This window comes from Vipera berus (genome assembly GCF_964194415.1).
Source record: "Vipera berus genome assembly, chromosome: 3".
Classification (NCBI taxonomy): Eukaryota; Metazoa; Chordata; class Lepidosauria; order Squamata; family Viperidae; genus Vipera; species Vipera berus.
Genome location: NC_138204.1, coordinates 63,347,842 through 63,362,355, shown reverse-complemented (window position 1 = coordinate 63,362,355; position 14,514 = coordinate 63,347,842). Strand labels below are relative to the sequence as shown.

At 37.2% G+C, this 14,514-nt stretch overlaps 1 protein-coding gene across 1 annotated transcript; it reads right to left on the bottom strand.

Annotated features, from left to right (window-relative positions):
- Positions 1 to 1,781: 1,781 nt before the first annotated feature.
- On the bottom strand, positions 1,782 to 14,108 carry GPX7 (glutathione peroxidase 7). Its single transcript, XM_081322396.1, has 3 exons — positions 13,832 to 14,108; positions 4,537 to 4,798; positions 1,782 to 3,673 (listed from the first exon to the last, which is right to left on the bottom strand). The coding sequence occupies exons 1-3, from the start codon at positions 14,078 to 14,080 to the stop codon at positions 3,510 to 3,512; spliced, it is 675 nt and encodes a 224-aa protein (XP_081178522.1). The 5' UTR covers positions 14,081 to 14,108; the 3' UTR covers positions 1,782 to 3,509.
- Between the last annotated feature and the right edge of the window lie 406 nt (positions 14,109 to 14,514).

The following is a 14,514-nucleotide window of genomic DNA, read 5'->3' as shown; positions in this document are numbered from 1 at the left end:
ATTATGAGATCTATTCAAATTAGCTAAATAAACAATAGCAAAAATATAATGTAGTTAATCTGGACTATGTCTTCTTCCTCCTAGTCCCCTGGGAGCAATGTCCTAGGTTAAATGGTTAGCCCTTTTTTGGTTGACATTATTGCAAAGTGATGCAACATTTATAAAACCAATAATTCATTGAGAGAAAGAATATATATTTTCTTTAAAAAGTACATTTTTATTAGAATGAAATTTACTATAAAGCTATAAATATGAAAATCATTTATTTATTAATGTATTAATTCTCAGAGGTTGTTTTTTTTACTATGTATGCTTTCTATCTTCCCAAAAGAAATTTCTTACTTAACTGCATATAGTTTGCAGTTTAATACTTTAAATAATAGATTTTGGATGTATAAATGCTGCCATATTTTGGACTCCAAGTTTAGATACCTGGTGTCTGATACCTGGTGGGAGAGGGCAGTATAACTTTGCTACTCCGTTCCAACTCTACAGTTATCCACAAGAAATCTTTCCAGGTGCTGCCAGCTGCAAAAATAAAAATAGATTTGTTGTTGGCACTGCCATTACCTTGTAGCTCTAGACAAGGCTCACATGTTATCAGTCATTCCCCCCTGTTTCACTCCAGTTTTTGTTGGACATGGTTTAGTGCTCTTCCAGAAGAATGCTATATGTGTTCAGAAATAATGGAATCAAGACAAGCATGAATAACCTCCAGGTCTGAAATGTGATGGTAAGACAACTTGACTGATCACTGAATACATTCCATGCACCAGCATACAATCACCCAATTCTGACTTACATATTTAAGGAAGACTGATTGTTGCTTTCTACTAGTAGGTGACATTTAAGAGGGAGAGAAAGCAAAGACAAGACAAGCCACCAATGGATTTCCTTTGGTTTCACATTAAAATGGTCAGGACAGCATCAATCAATGGACTTGTGACTGTGTTAGGACAAGGTAGGGCAACTAGTACCAAATTTAATCCCAACATACTCTTCTCCTGGCTCATGGTTTGGGAGACAGCATAGCAATGTGAGCCTGGAGATTTGTAAAAACTAATTATATAAACTATGACTTTTTGTGTGTGATTCTAGATAATTGCTTATTTAGTAATCCACTGTTAAGTAAGCTATGGCTTAGGACAGGGGTCCTCAACCTTGGGAAGTTTATGACTTGTGGACTTCAAGTCCACACTATAATGCTTAGGGCATTATATGAATTAGGTTCTGCTGGATTTAAAGGTGACAGTTCTTTTATTGCACATATCACATCCCATTTTCTGCACATCAGTTAAAATGAAACAATATATGAAACAATATAAAAACTACCAGTATTTAAGAAACAATTACTGCAGGACATCCTCTGCCACTTAGTATTATACTTTGGGAGAACCATACAAGAATTATTGGGCTTCTAGTAGTTCCTTGCTGAAAATTTATTGAATATCACAGCTGTATTTCAAAGCTTCTTTAAAGCACATTGAACAAAATACAGTAAATGCTTTCTCTGTCTCATGTAAACAATCCTTCGATTTATTATGTTGTGATTGTTGTATGCATTACTTGACAATTGTGCCTGTGGGGTTATTCCAGGAGTATGCTCATTCTTTCAATTTAATATGAGAAACAGTACTGAGATTTTTAAACACATTTCTTTAAAAGGTTATTTAATGGACCATTGTTACTTATTTACTTTTTAATGGTAGATTTTTTTCTATCTGTGGAACATAAAGAAACTCACAAACACAGCTCTCAATTTTACAAGAACCCCTTTTTATTATTGTTCAATTAATGAAAATTTCCCAGTCTTTTCCCAGTGTTAGAAACAGAGTTGGCCCCTTTTGAAATAAAGTTACTTAATTTTAGTAACATTGCTATGGAAAAAAAGTGTGGATGATATATAACAAAGTTATATTTATATAAATCAGTGCTTCTCTAAGGCCCTTTTTCAGTGCTGTTTTTAGGAGCAAAAACGACTATTAAAAGAGTCTCCATTCATAAAAAAAACCTTTGATTCAGATAAGGGGATAGATTATTTTTATCAATTCATCCTTATTAGCAACTTCCCTCCACATACAACATATGGTACTATGGATACCTCACAATCTCCTACAGCAAATCAGAATTACAAGAGGGAAAGGAATTGGAAAACTACAGTATTAATATGCTTCGGGAGGAACCCCATACACAGATTCTTGAGAAATTCTTATTTTCAGGAATACATGGGTGAGTGAAAACTTTCAATAAGCTTATGTGGAAGTGTACAGATAGCCCTTGACTTATTTGAGCCTAAAAATTCTGTTGCTAAGCGAGACAGCTGTTAAGTCAGCTTTACCCCATTTTATGAGCTTTCTTGCCACAGTTAAGTGAATCATTGCAGTTGTTAAATTAGTAACACAGTTGTTAAATGAATTTGGCTTCTCCCTTGACTTGGTTTGTCAGAAGGTCGCAAAAGGGATCACATGATTGTGGGACACTGCAAATGTCATAAATATGAGTCAGTTGCCAAACATCTGAATATTGATCTTGTGACCATCTTGTGGGGATGAAGCAGTGGTCATAAGGCAGAAAACTGGTCATAGATCAATTTTTTCAGTAGCATTGCAACTTTGAACAGACAGTAAATGAACTGTGGAAAGTTAAGGACTATACTGTATTTTCCTAGCATAATCATTGTTTCTTACGCCTAGGCTAGGCTAGGATCAAGTTTTTCTGTTCTGGTTTTTGTTTTATAAATAATTCTCAGGATAATATTCATGATATTGAACATTATCATTATCATTATGAACATTATCATTGTTCATGATCATGATATGTTCATGATAAAACTTACTATCAGTAAGGTTTACAGGTACTCCTTGACTCACAACCATTCATGTAGTGACTGTTTCAGCATCCCCACGGTCACATGAGCAAAATTCAAACGCATGACTATTGGCATCTATTTATGACTTTTGCACTGTCTGGGTATCATGTGATCATCATTTGTAACTGTCCCAGCTGGCTTCCAACAAGCAAGTCAATGGTGGAAACTAGATTCACCCAAGAACCACATGATTCATTTAACAATTACAATGATTTGTTTAACAACTGTGGCAAAAAAAGGTCATAAAATGGAACATAACTCACTTAACAACTGTCTTGCTTAGCAACAGAAATTTTGGGTTCCATTGCAGTTGTAAATCAAGGACTACCTGCGTTTAGGGAATTCTGTCTGAAAAAATGCTACATGACATTTCATCTTACTAAACGCAATAAGTGATTTGTCAGCAAAATAAATAAAACCTGGCCTTTCATTAATTTTACTTTTCCTCTTAAATATCAGTTTTGATATCTATGATTTACTTAGAAAAGGTACTGGACATTCTATAAGAGAAACAAATACTTATATTTATGGAATGGAAGTTAGCTCAGGTAATCCAAATTTATTTATCTGTTGGAAATATGAAGACCTATATCAATGATCCAAAAACAGAAATACAAAAATGTGTGCTTTTAAAAAATAATCAGAGTTCCTGTTTTTTCTTCAGAATGAGTTGCCTCACAAGTTCGATCACATAAGGTTTTATTTCTTCAACAGTGACAGTGGAGTCCCAAGCATTTACCACTTTCCCATCTGAGTCTACCAGATATTTCCAGAAATTCCAAGTTGGCTCTTCTCCAGTGGATTCTACATAAAAAAAGTATAAATATCAGAGATGTGATATCATAATTCTCTAATCTTGCATATTTCCAATCTTAAAAGACGTGTAAGATTAAAGAAGAAATTTGATTATCCAAAGCAAAATCAAATAATATAAAAACAAAGATTAACCCAGATCTTAGAATTTGGTTTGGAAGGAAAAAAAATGCTCAACTAAATAAGCATCTAATGGAACATTTCAGCAAAAAGAACCTTACAATTGCATTGATTATTCATTTATATATTTTATTAATTAAAATCCTTTTGTTTCCAATTGGTGACCTTTAGATGTATTGGATTACAATTTCCATCATCACTAGCCAACATGACCAATAATAAGCATGTTTTTCTTTCATCCCTTATCCCTTTTCCTTTTCTTTATTTGTCTCCTCTGCACCTCAATTTTTAGTTCTCTTTGTCCCTTCTCTCCCTCTCCCTCCCCAGTCTCTCTCTCTCTCTCTCATATTAAAGCAATAGCAAATACTTTTTAAAAGATTTGTGCCTGCTATATTTTTTTCAAGGCACATGTTGAGTGACTTGCAATTCAGGAATAGGGTACTATGAGATAAAGTGTAAGGCAACTAAATTTTGCTGAAATCCTATTAATGCTATTGATTTCCTGGGATGTAGGAGAAAAATTGAACATAGTAACCAAAAAAAATCAAATCATCAATTTATTTTACTATATAAACTTAAAAGAATCAAAGAAATTGTTGTTGAATTCATAGTAACCTTCCCTAAATCTCTCGAAAGTAGGCTATCCCTGATAGCTATCATAAAATGTCTACAGTTTTTAGGAAATAACAATAAAATTGGTATTTGCAGCTGATTCAATCTGTTTTAATACTCACCAATTAAATATTTGAAGGCTGGATTTGCCCCAGTGCCCTTTACTGCTATCTTGCTGAACATAGGAAAGGTAACGCTGTATGTTTGTCTGACAAAACTCTCAATTTCATTATTACTATTGGGTTCTTGCTGTCCAAACTGATTGCAGGGAAATGCCAGCACATTAAAATGATAGGGACCAAGCTCTCTCTGCAGCTGTTGTAAGGCTTTGTAGTGACTGTCGGTATACCCACATTCACTTGCAACATTGACAACTAATGATACCTAATGGAAGAAATAACAAAAATACAAGTTATAACACAATCTGCATTCTATTTTCAAAAGTATAGCATGCTTTACTTCCTATACATCCCATTTTCAGAAATACACCATCTTGAGAAAAATAATATTTTTCTTTTAGACTTCAGTTATACATGGATAGACAGTAGATGCGGTGGTCAAGGCATCAGCTAGAAACCAGGAAACCATGACTTTTAGTCTCATCTTGGGCAAAAAGCCAGCTGGGTGACCTTGGGCCAGCCACTTTCTCTCAAGGAGACAATGGCAAACCACTTATGAAAAACCTTGCCAAGAAAACTGCAGGAACTTGTCCAGGAAGTCACAGATACAATTGAACAGAAGAAAAAATAATAATACATACATGCTGATAAACATAAACTAATTAACTAAATCCTTTTGAGACCCATGACAATTTGAAATTAGGTATGTTTGCAGTTATTTTTCCCCCTCCCTTCACTAATGGAACAAACACATTAGCCATTGTTCTATGGACAAATGTCTTATAAAATGTGCAGTTGTCTGGTAAATCTTACACTGTACAATCCAGCTTTATTCTTGAAGTTAAGCTGAGGATATCTGTATGGAAATCAGAGGTATTGGTGGAGGAGAGATAAAAAATTACTGCCTTGCCTCCTTGAATGTGTGTGTGATTTATATGCATATGAGGGGCAGGTTTTTACATGCTTGTGATTGTCATCATGACTTTTTTTTACCCTTCAGGATGCCCATGATTTGTATTTGCTTGTGATCACATTTTGGTGAGTTGGTCAGCCACATAAATCTTTAAATAAATATTTTTTAATAGGGCAACAATTAAAAATAGTTGCAAATTGTTCAAAATTCCATAGATAATAGGTAGGTAATAAAGAATCATACCTGAGTAGATAATAACAGAATAACAGAGTTGGAAGAGACTTTGTTGAACTTTTTCTCTGCATTTTATCTAACTATTTACATCTACTTTGAGGGGAAAAATGCTTTTCAGTTTCTGAATAAATATTGAAAAATTCTTATATATATCTTCCTTGCTCAAGCAGGAAACCCTATACCATTTCAGACAAATGGTTGTCCAATCTGTTCTTAAAAATCTCCAGTGCTGCAACATCCCCAACTTCTGGAAGCAACTCATTCCACTAATTAATTGTTCTAACTGCCAGGAAATTTCTCCTTATTCTAGGTTGGTTCCCTCTTTGGTTAATTTCCATCCATTGCTTCTTGTCCTGCATTCAGGTGCTTTGGAGAATAGATTGACCCCTCTCTTCCTTGTGGCAGCCCCTCAGATATTGGAACACTGCTATTATGTCACCCCTATAATTTGTACGCCACTGCAATCCATAAAATGAAACATGGATTTTCCATGTACAAAGAGAATTATTTTAAAAAGCCATTCAGCTACATAATCCACTAGGGCTGTGACTTTTTTAAAAAAAATCTCTGTCTGTCTGTCTGTCTGTCTGTCTGTCTGTCTGTCTGTCTGTCTGTCTATCTATCTATCTATCTATCTATCTATCTATCTATCTATCTATCTATCTATCATCTTCACATTATGTATACTGTATTCCCACCAGGAACTCAAAGCACTATCTCCTTTCCCCCCACCAAAACAACCCTGCCTAGTATTTTGGGACATGAAAAAAATTGAAAGAAGATCTCAGAGGTTTGAAAGGAAGAATAGGGAAAACATTCAAAAGAATAGAAAGACTGACTCCAGGAAAATTTCTTTTGTACCAAAGGAAGTGTAACAAGTACTGTCAGCCATAACTGCCGTATTTACTGTTTTTTCTTTTCTTTTAAAGTCTGTATAAACAATTGTGCTTAAATTCTAATTATGCAATCAAACTTGCAGGTAGGTGAATATTTAACTTTATATATTGTAAAGGTTGTGTCAATTTCTGTTCACTTTAAGGTTTTATTGAAACAATTTCATCAGGGGATGACTACATTTTTGCATACAACTGCATTGTGCAATTAATTACCTGTAATTAATTAATTTCATATGCCATTTTTGAGATAAATTACATGAGGTAACAGAAGTGGTCATAGAAGTTGTGGGTGGGGGCAGAACATTTTCTATGCTAGAATCATAAGTTTTTCACTGCACTTTTCTAAATGGCCATTGAGGCTCTTAACTTCTAATCTAACTAGAGGTAATACCAAAACTAACAACAGTAATAACAACTTTATTTACAGTCAGACACAAAATAAGTAAATAAGGATTCTATTTTGCCATTAATTGTCTATATCTGAATGGCCTTAATATATCAAATGACAAGTGGGGATGAGACAGCATACAGGGCAGAGGTACAAAAACTATCCATATGGTGTAGTAACAACAACTTGCACCTGAACATCGGCAAGACGAAAGAGATGGTGCTAGACTTCCGGGAAAAAAAGGAGGAACCTGCCCCACTTTACATCGGGGAGGACTGTGTGGAGAGAGTTTCCTCCTTTAAATTTCTGGGAGTCTACCTCTGTGAAGATCTGACCTGGAAAGTTAATACAACCCAGGTGGCCAGAAAGGCCCAACAGAGGCTTCACTTTCTCAGGGTCTTGCGGAAGAACAGGGTAGAACAACGGCTAATGACCCTATTTTACCAGTCTACTATAGAGAGCGTCCTCTCGTATGGTATTGTGGTTTGGTATGCTGGTCTGACAGCCGCGGATAGGAAAGTATTACAGAGGGTGGTGAGCACAGCACAAGACATTGTGGGCTGTCCCCTGACACCACTGGATGACATCGCCAGGGCTCGTTGCCTTGGAAGAGTGAGGAAAATTCTCAGGGATGACTCACACCCTGGACGGTATATCTTTACTCTCCTACCATCGGGTAGGAGATATAGGAGTATAGCCAGCCGCACCGACAGGCAGAAAAACAGCTTTTATCCGTGGGCTGTTAGGCTTTTGAACGGGAAATAATTTTTATAAACTTTATGCAGAATTGACTTGCGAGGCCGGTGTGTGGTGCAATCAGTTCACATGGTGTAATAAGATGGAGGTTTGTTGTCACTGTGAGTTGGGGGGGTGGGAGCACGAAGGGAGGCTCAGCTAATCTCAATGTATACATGGTTGTACTTTGACAATAAAGGTTCATTCATTCATCTTCTCCAGCCATCTGTTCTTCAGATATATTGTTATAGTTATTTCTCAGATGGCCAGAGGAAAACCACCTGATGTCCGTTTTGGCCATTAGCAAAAACAAGACAGACAAAAATCAGGCATTTTGCTCAAAAAAGATGGCTGTCCAGTAAGTAGCAGCTTTTGGGTCAGAGAAAGGTTGAATTCACTGAGTCATTGAATTTTATGTAGGAATTCTTCTCTACAAGAAAGTTTCCTTATCAGAAGTTCCTGAATTCTTATGTGCCATTGAACTGTTCCCAATTCAGCATGGCAGGGATAACGCTGCCATTTACAGGTAGTCCTCGACTTACAATAGTTCACTTTGTGACCATTCAAAGTTAAAAAGGCACTGAAAAAAGTGACTTATGACCTTTTTTCACAGAATCTCTATGGTCACGTGATCAAAATTCAGTTGCTTGGCAACTGACTCATACTTATGACGGTTGCAGTGTCCCGGGGTCATGTGATCCCATTTTGCAACTTTCTGACAAGCAAAGTCACTTAACAACCGGGTTAGTAATTTAACAACTGCAGTGATTCACTTAACAGCTGTGGCAAGAAAAGTCATAAAATGGAGCAAAATTCACTTAACAAATAGCTCACTTAGCAACAGGAATGTTGGGATCAATTGTGGTCATTAAGTCAAGAACTACCTGGATTAGGACTACAATTCCCAGGATTTCTAGTCAGCTGCTATATTGAGTTGGATTTTCTGGGGACAGAGTGGCTGCTTATTTGGAAAGCAACATTATAGGAAGGTTGCTATATGGCTAACCAGAACTTGTAAAGGACCAGCTACAGTACTGGATGATAAAATATGGAAAATCTATGCTTCGATAAGCCATCAAATAAATTGCGAGTGTAGAATTGCCTCTATATTTTAATTCCTCCTTCCAATATGAGAAAGTCAACAACTGCGTTGACTAGAAATAATGGGATTTGTCATTCTGTTATTCCTTGAGAATACTAGATTGTAGAGGGCTTAGCTCTTAAATGTAAGATGAGAATCAAACTATTGTCAATATAGTATGCATAACCCCTGAAAACTGAATGTGAATCACGTTTGCCATCTAGTGGACACTGTAACTCCTCCTGCATTTTACTTTCAACATCTTGGAAGTGTGCGTTAAATGTGTGCATCAAAAAAAGTTGAAAATGAAACAAAATACTGTAAGAATAGCTTCTGGAGAGATGGAGAGCATGTAAAATAGATAGATAGATAGATAGATAGATAGATAGATAGATAGATAGATAGATAGATAGACAGATATATGCATAGCAATGAATTCCCTGTTTATTTATTTATTTATTTATTTTAATCCCATTTATATCCCGCCCTTCTCCGAAGACTCAGGGCGGCTTACAATTTAAGCACAAATCAATGTGCTTAGCAATAGCCTTCATTCTATGTATATGCCTGCTTATTAGGGCTTTCATACACCCCCCAAGCGGCATTATTACAAAGTCAGCTTATTGCCCCCAACAGTCTGGGTCCTCATTTTACCTACCTCGGAAGGATGGAAGGCTGAGTCAACCTTGAGCCTGGTGGGACTTGAACCTGCACTAATTGCAGGCAGCTGGTGTTACTTAAGGAGGCATTAGCCCACTGCTCCACCAAGGCTCTTATGAGAAGGTTGATCTGCAAGAATCAGTGGAAGAAGCTTTTGACAGCATGAAAGCCTATTGCAGATTACAGCTGGTCCTTTAGAATTATACTCAGGGGTATCCATGGGGAGGGGTGTCAAAAAGTCCAGATGAAAGCTGCAGCCATGCCATAAATGCCCTGCCTCTTTTAATGCAGATATGTAAAAAAGGGGGGGGCTTCAATTGCATGATCAGAGCCACTATCTTGATGGCTCTTCTGCACGTCCTAGGTAAATTGGTAAAGGCTGACCAGAGGCAAAAGGCACCAGGAACTCCACTTCTTTATCTCTCCTGTATTTTTTTAAAAAAAATCTATTCCTTTTCTCTCAAATAACACCCCGAAAGGGTTAAATATCTCTACTAGAAGCCTGTAAGGCTCACTTGCCAATGGCTTTTGAAATCAAGCCAAAAGTCAAATGTGGCCTTAGGGAATATGAGCAGAGTCTAGTGAAAAAAGTTGGCAATTTATTTATCTATTTATTTATTTGGTTGCCAACTCTAGTTGGCAAAGACATCCAACACATCTTTCTCCTCCTATTTTCCCCACAACCACCCTGTGAGATGAGCTGAGCTGAGAGAGACTGACTAGCCCAAGGTCACCAAGCTTCCTTTCATGGCCAAGGCGAGATTTGAATTCAGTCTCTTGCTTTCTAGCTTGATGCCTTAACCACTGACCATATTACCAAGAATTCAGATCACTTGAAGTATCTCTGTAGACCAATGATAAAACTGGAAGAAATTATCAGGGCATATAATATTAGAAAATATATTAGCTGCTATCATAAAAAGGACAAGATATGGAATTCTATCTGGGCAGTAGCTGTGAAATTATACACACAGAGACACACACATTTTTAAGCATACTTTAAAATATTTATTTTTACTTTTCACATTGTTTTTTTGAACCACTGATCTCCTTCAGAGAAGGACTCTGGGTATTGCTACTTTCATTATGCAATTTCTGATTTTACAAGTGACTTTATGAGATGTTGACAATTTCAGCATGGTTTTTGTATTTCTTCTTTCTTTCTACAAAATCTATTACGGAAGAAAAGATGGAATAACTGTAGTAATGCTAACAAGCCTCTTTCTGGGATTAGTCAAGTATTTAGCAATTCAGTGGGCAACTTATAATTCTTGTGAGGATAAAAGTAAGGATTGACTGTGTTAATGCTACTCTGCACTCTAAAGCAGAATTCCCCAACATTTCTGGCTTTGCGACTGATGGGAGGTAGGGGGAGAGGGGATGGCTCCATGCAAGTGGCCGGCAAGCATCCACGCACATAGCTCCATTTGTGCAAGTGCCGTGCCGGCGTGCCTGCCCACGCCAATGGACCACCTGTGCTTGCCTGCTGCTCACACAAGTGAGAATGCACATGTGCATTTACCCACGCTGGCCATTTCTGCAGCCTGGTTGCAATCCCCTCATGGCCCATAGGTTGGAGAACCTTGCTTTAGAGGAAATATATGATATAACAAATTCATTAAAAGTGTTTATAAATGTTATCTTCTTGGACAATGAGAAATGTAAAGAGCATATTGGTATAAACTAAGTATTCTAAAGAAGTCTATTAAAGTACATGTAACCTTCTTTGTTAACAATGAAAATACTGAAGTGGTAGATAGCTTCTGTCTTTTAGGATCAACCATCAACAGTAAACAAACCAGCAGCCAAGAAATATACTGCAGAGTAGTGCTAAGTAGATGAGCAATGAAGACCTTGGAAAAGATATTCAGATGTCAAAGATTAGAATGGTGCAGTCAATGGTTTTCCTTTTGGCAGTATGGAAGAACAAGCTGGACACTGAAGAAGAAAGATAGAAAAAGTATTGATGCATTTGAATTGGTGTTGGAGAAGATGCCTGAGAGTACAATAAATAACTAAGAAAACCAACAAATATATCATTAGACATTGGACTTCTCACTCAAGGCACAAATGCCATGCTCAAAGTATTATATTCTGGACATATTATATGGAGACAAAATTTTCTAAAGAAATTATTTCCCAATGTAGGCCGCCACTTTGTGTAGGGAGCTGGGTGACTTAGGGCCAGTCACTCTCCCTCAGACCAATCCACCTTACAGGGTGGGTATTGTTGTGGGGAAGATAAGAGGAAGGAGCATTAGATACATTCACTGCCTTGAGCTGTTTATAAAAATAATAAAGGCAGGATATAAATAAAACTATGCTATACTGCTTAGCTGCCAAGACCAACCAAGGCCATACATTTTACTACCTATCTAGATAAAAGAAATCTTCTAGGGAGCTGATAAAATAAAGATCATCTAAATAGGAAAATATTTTGGAACATATTTGGAATGCAATGAATCCTGCCCCAATGCATTTTTTCATAACTAACAAGAGCTGAATGCTTAATCTTGGTTAGAATAAACAACTAGTTTCATATCAGAGTATCAAAGTTTTATATCTGTTTGCATCAAAGCCTGGATAAAGGGTTTTTATTTGTAGATTGCTGAAATATAGTACAATAATGTTCTTTCTGTGAGTTCTTCAATTAGTACCCAAAAGTATCTCATTGTCACTATTTTTTTCTCCATAGGAACTTAATGTGTGTGCATATGTGTGTGTAAAAGGAAGGAAGGAAGAACAGAGAACATCCTGATTTGATTTATATGTACACACTTGGGTATGCATTAATATCAGAGGAAAATAAAGGGAGGAAGTAAAAGATGGTAACAACTACTTCTATCCTCAATCCATTCAAACATCCATTTTTATAAGGAACAGTAGGGTCTCTATAACGGACGCGGTGGCTCAGTGGGTTAGATGCTGAGCGTGTCGATCAGAAGGTCGGCAGTTTCACGGGTCGAAACCCGAGTGCTGCGTAACAGAGTGAGCACCTGTTACTCGTCCCAGCTTCTGCCAACCTAGCAGTCCAAAAGCATGTAAAAATGCAAGTAGAAAAATAGGGACCACTACGGTGGGAAGGTAACAGCGTTCCGTGCACCTTTGGCGTCTAGTCATGCTGGCCACATGACCACAGAGACGTCCTCGGACAAGTGCTGGCTCTTTGGCTTTGAAACGGAGATGAGCACCAGCCCCTAGAGTTGGAAACGACTAGCACACATGTGCGGGGGAAACCTTTACCTTTTTTAGGGTCTCTATGCACTGTCCTAATTAATTAAATTCTTAATTAGGTCTCAATTTAAAATTAAAATTAAGACCTTGGAATATCTATTTACCTATCTGGTTTCAGATTTTAAACAAAGATATTATCATCATCACCAATATATATCAGTAATTAAAGCCTCAGCAAGCAGTAATAAATTTTAATGTAGGTCAGTATACATTATGGTAAAATAATCTATACATTACTTTACTTATCTGCCTGCATTTGGAACTATGCAATTCAAGTGATGCCACTTCAAAGGAAGTATTTGTGTTTTCCAAGTTACTCTTAAATCTCTAACTAGAGGTTCAGTATGGTTTATATGGAATATAGAAGGAAAAATAGTTTTCAGGCAGAAGGTTTATATCTCAGGTGCTTTTTAATAATTATATGTATCAAACACGTTTCTTACCTACTATATAATTAAAAAAAACTCTGAACCTTTAAATTCACATCTCTAGCAAGAGAGCATCAAGTTCAATTTCTGAGTTCTAAAACATTAATTTTAAATTATTTACTTTACCTGGATTTCCTTCAGACTTTCTACATTGACAGAAACATCCAGTGTTAAAACTCGTGAATATTAGTATTTTATTATCTTTTTTTTTAAAAGGAATCCGACACTGATTTTCGAGCTGTCTTTACAGGATGATATCTACTCTGTTTCCCTCCATCCCGGTTAATCAATTGTTTGTTTTGTATTAAAGAGAACGAATGGTTTGCAGGGTCGTTCGGTAAATCGTTTAAAAAAACAAAACAAAACAAAACAAAACTCCACGCCTTTATCTCCCCTATTCAGAAACATGCTCAAATAAATGTAAGCGGGGAGTGCCACGTAGATGCGGAATCGGCCGTTCACAAAAATCAGAGGGAGACAAACTCCGCGCACACGGACAGAAGAAGAAAAGGGGAAAAGTCCGACTGTAATTTTTTTTTTAATACGAGATTTACAGAACCGTAGACCCAATGGCGCAGGCAACCGGGAGCCCCATCAGGACACCCACCCCGCAAACCCTCCCAGCCAGATCGGTGCGCCTTCTCCTTTTCCCCGCCCGTCATGCAGGCATGCCGAGATGACTCGCTGGTTAGTTGGTGGAGCAGAGGTGGCTCTCCTTCGCAGACTTACCGAGCCTCTGTATTTGTCCAGGGAGACTAATTTGCCCCGGATGTTGACCACTTTAAACGAGTAAAAACTGTCTCCGTTCTGTTCGGTGGCAGGAAAGGCCAAGAACAGCAGGGCTCCTATGACCATCAGCATGGCTAGAAGGATAAGAAAAAATTTAGGAAAGGAAGAACCGATTTTAGGCTCCGCACTGTCCTCAGGATCTAACATACTGCACAGCTTTCTACTGACGTCCTCATTGCTGCAAAGCATTGCGGGAAGGAAGTTACGGCTGGAATGAAGGAACGAATAAAAATAAGGGATTCGTCTTCTTGAACGAGAAGTTCGTCTTATCAAGTTCGTTCTTGCTGTAAAGGAAGAATCCAAAATTCACAGCAAAGTATTTCTTTCGCAATACCATCTGATTAATGTGTGAAGTACGAGCAGTTGAGTTTTTGGAAGTCTTTGTTGAGCAAGAGCGTTGAACAAAGATGGGAGAGTTCCTTAGAAACTTTTGCTTTTTGATTTTCAGCTAAATTGATACAAACCATGATCTGCGAAACCATGATTTATCATCCTGCGACAGTAGTCTTATACTTTCAAACGCTAGGTGCCTGTCTTGAGGTGAACTGTTAAACATATCCAGTTAACATTAACCATTAAGAGTTAATAAGAAATAAAAGAAATGGAATATCTGCTACTTGATG

Coding starts and splice junctions, on each gene's coding strand:
- GPX7 (XM_081322396.1), bottom strand. CDS start 14,080: ATGCTTTGCAGCAATGAGGACGTCAGTAGAAAGCTGTGCAGTATGTTA. Junction 4,799..13,831: donor TGGACAAATACAGAGGCTCG/GTAAGTCTGCGA, acceptor TTCTTCCATTAG/GTATCATTAGTTGTCAATGT. Junction 3,674..4,536: donor AGCCTTCAAATATTTAATTG/GTGAGTATTAAA, acceptor TTTTTTATGTAG/AATCCACTGGAGAAGAGCCA.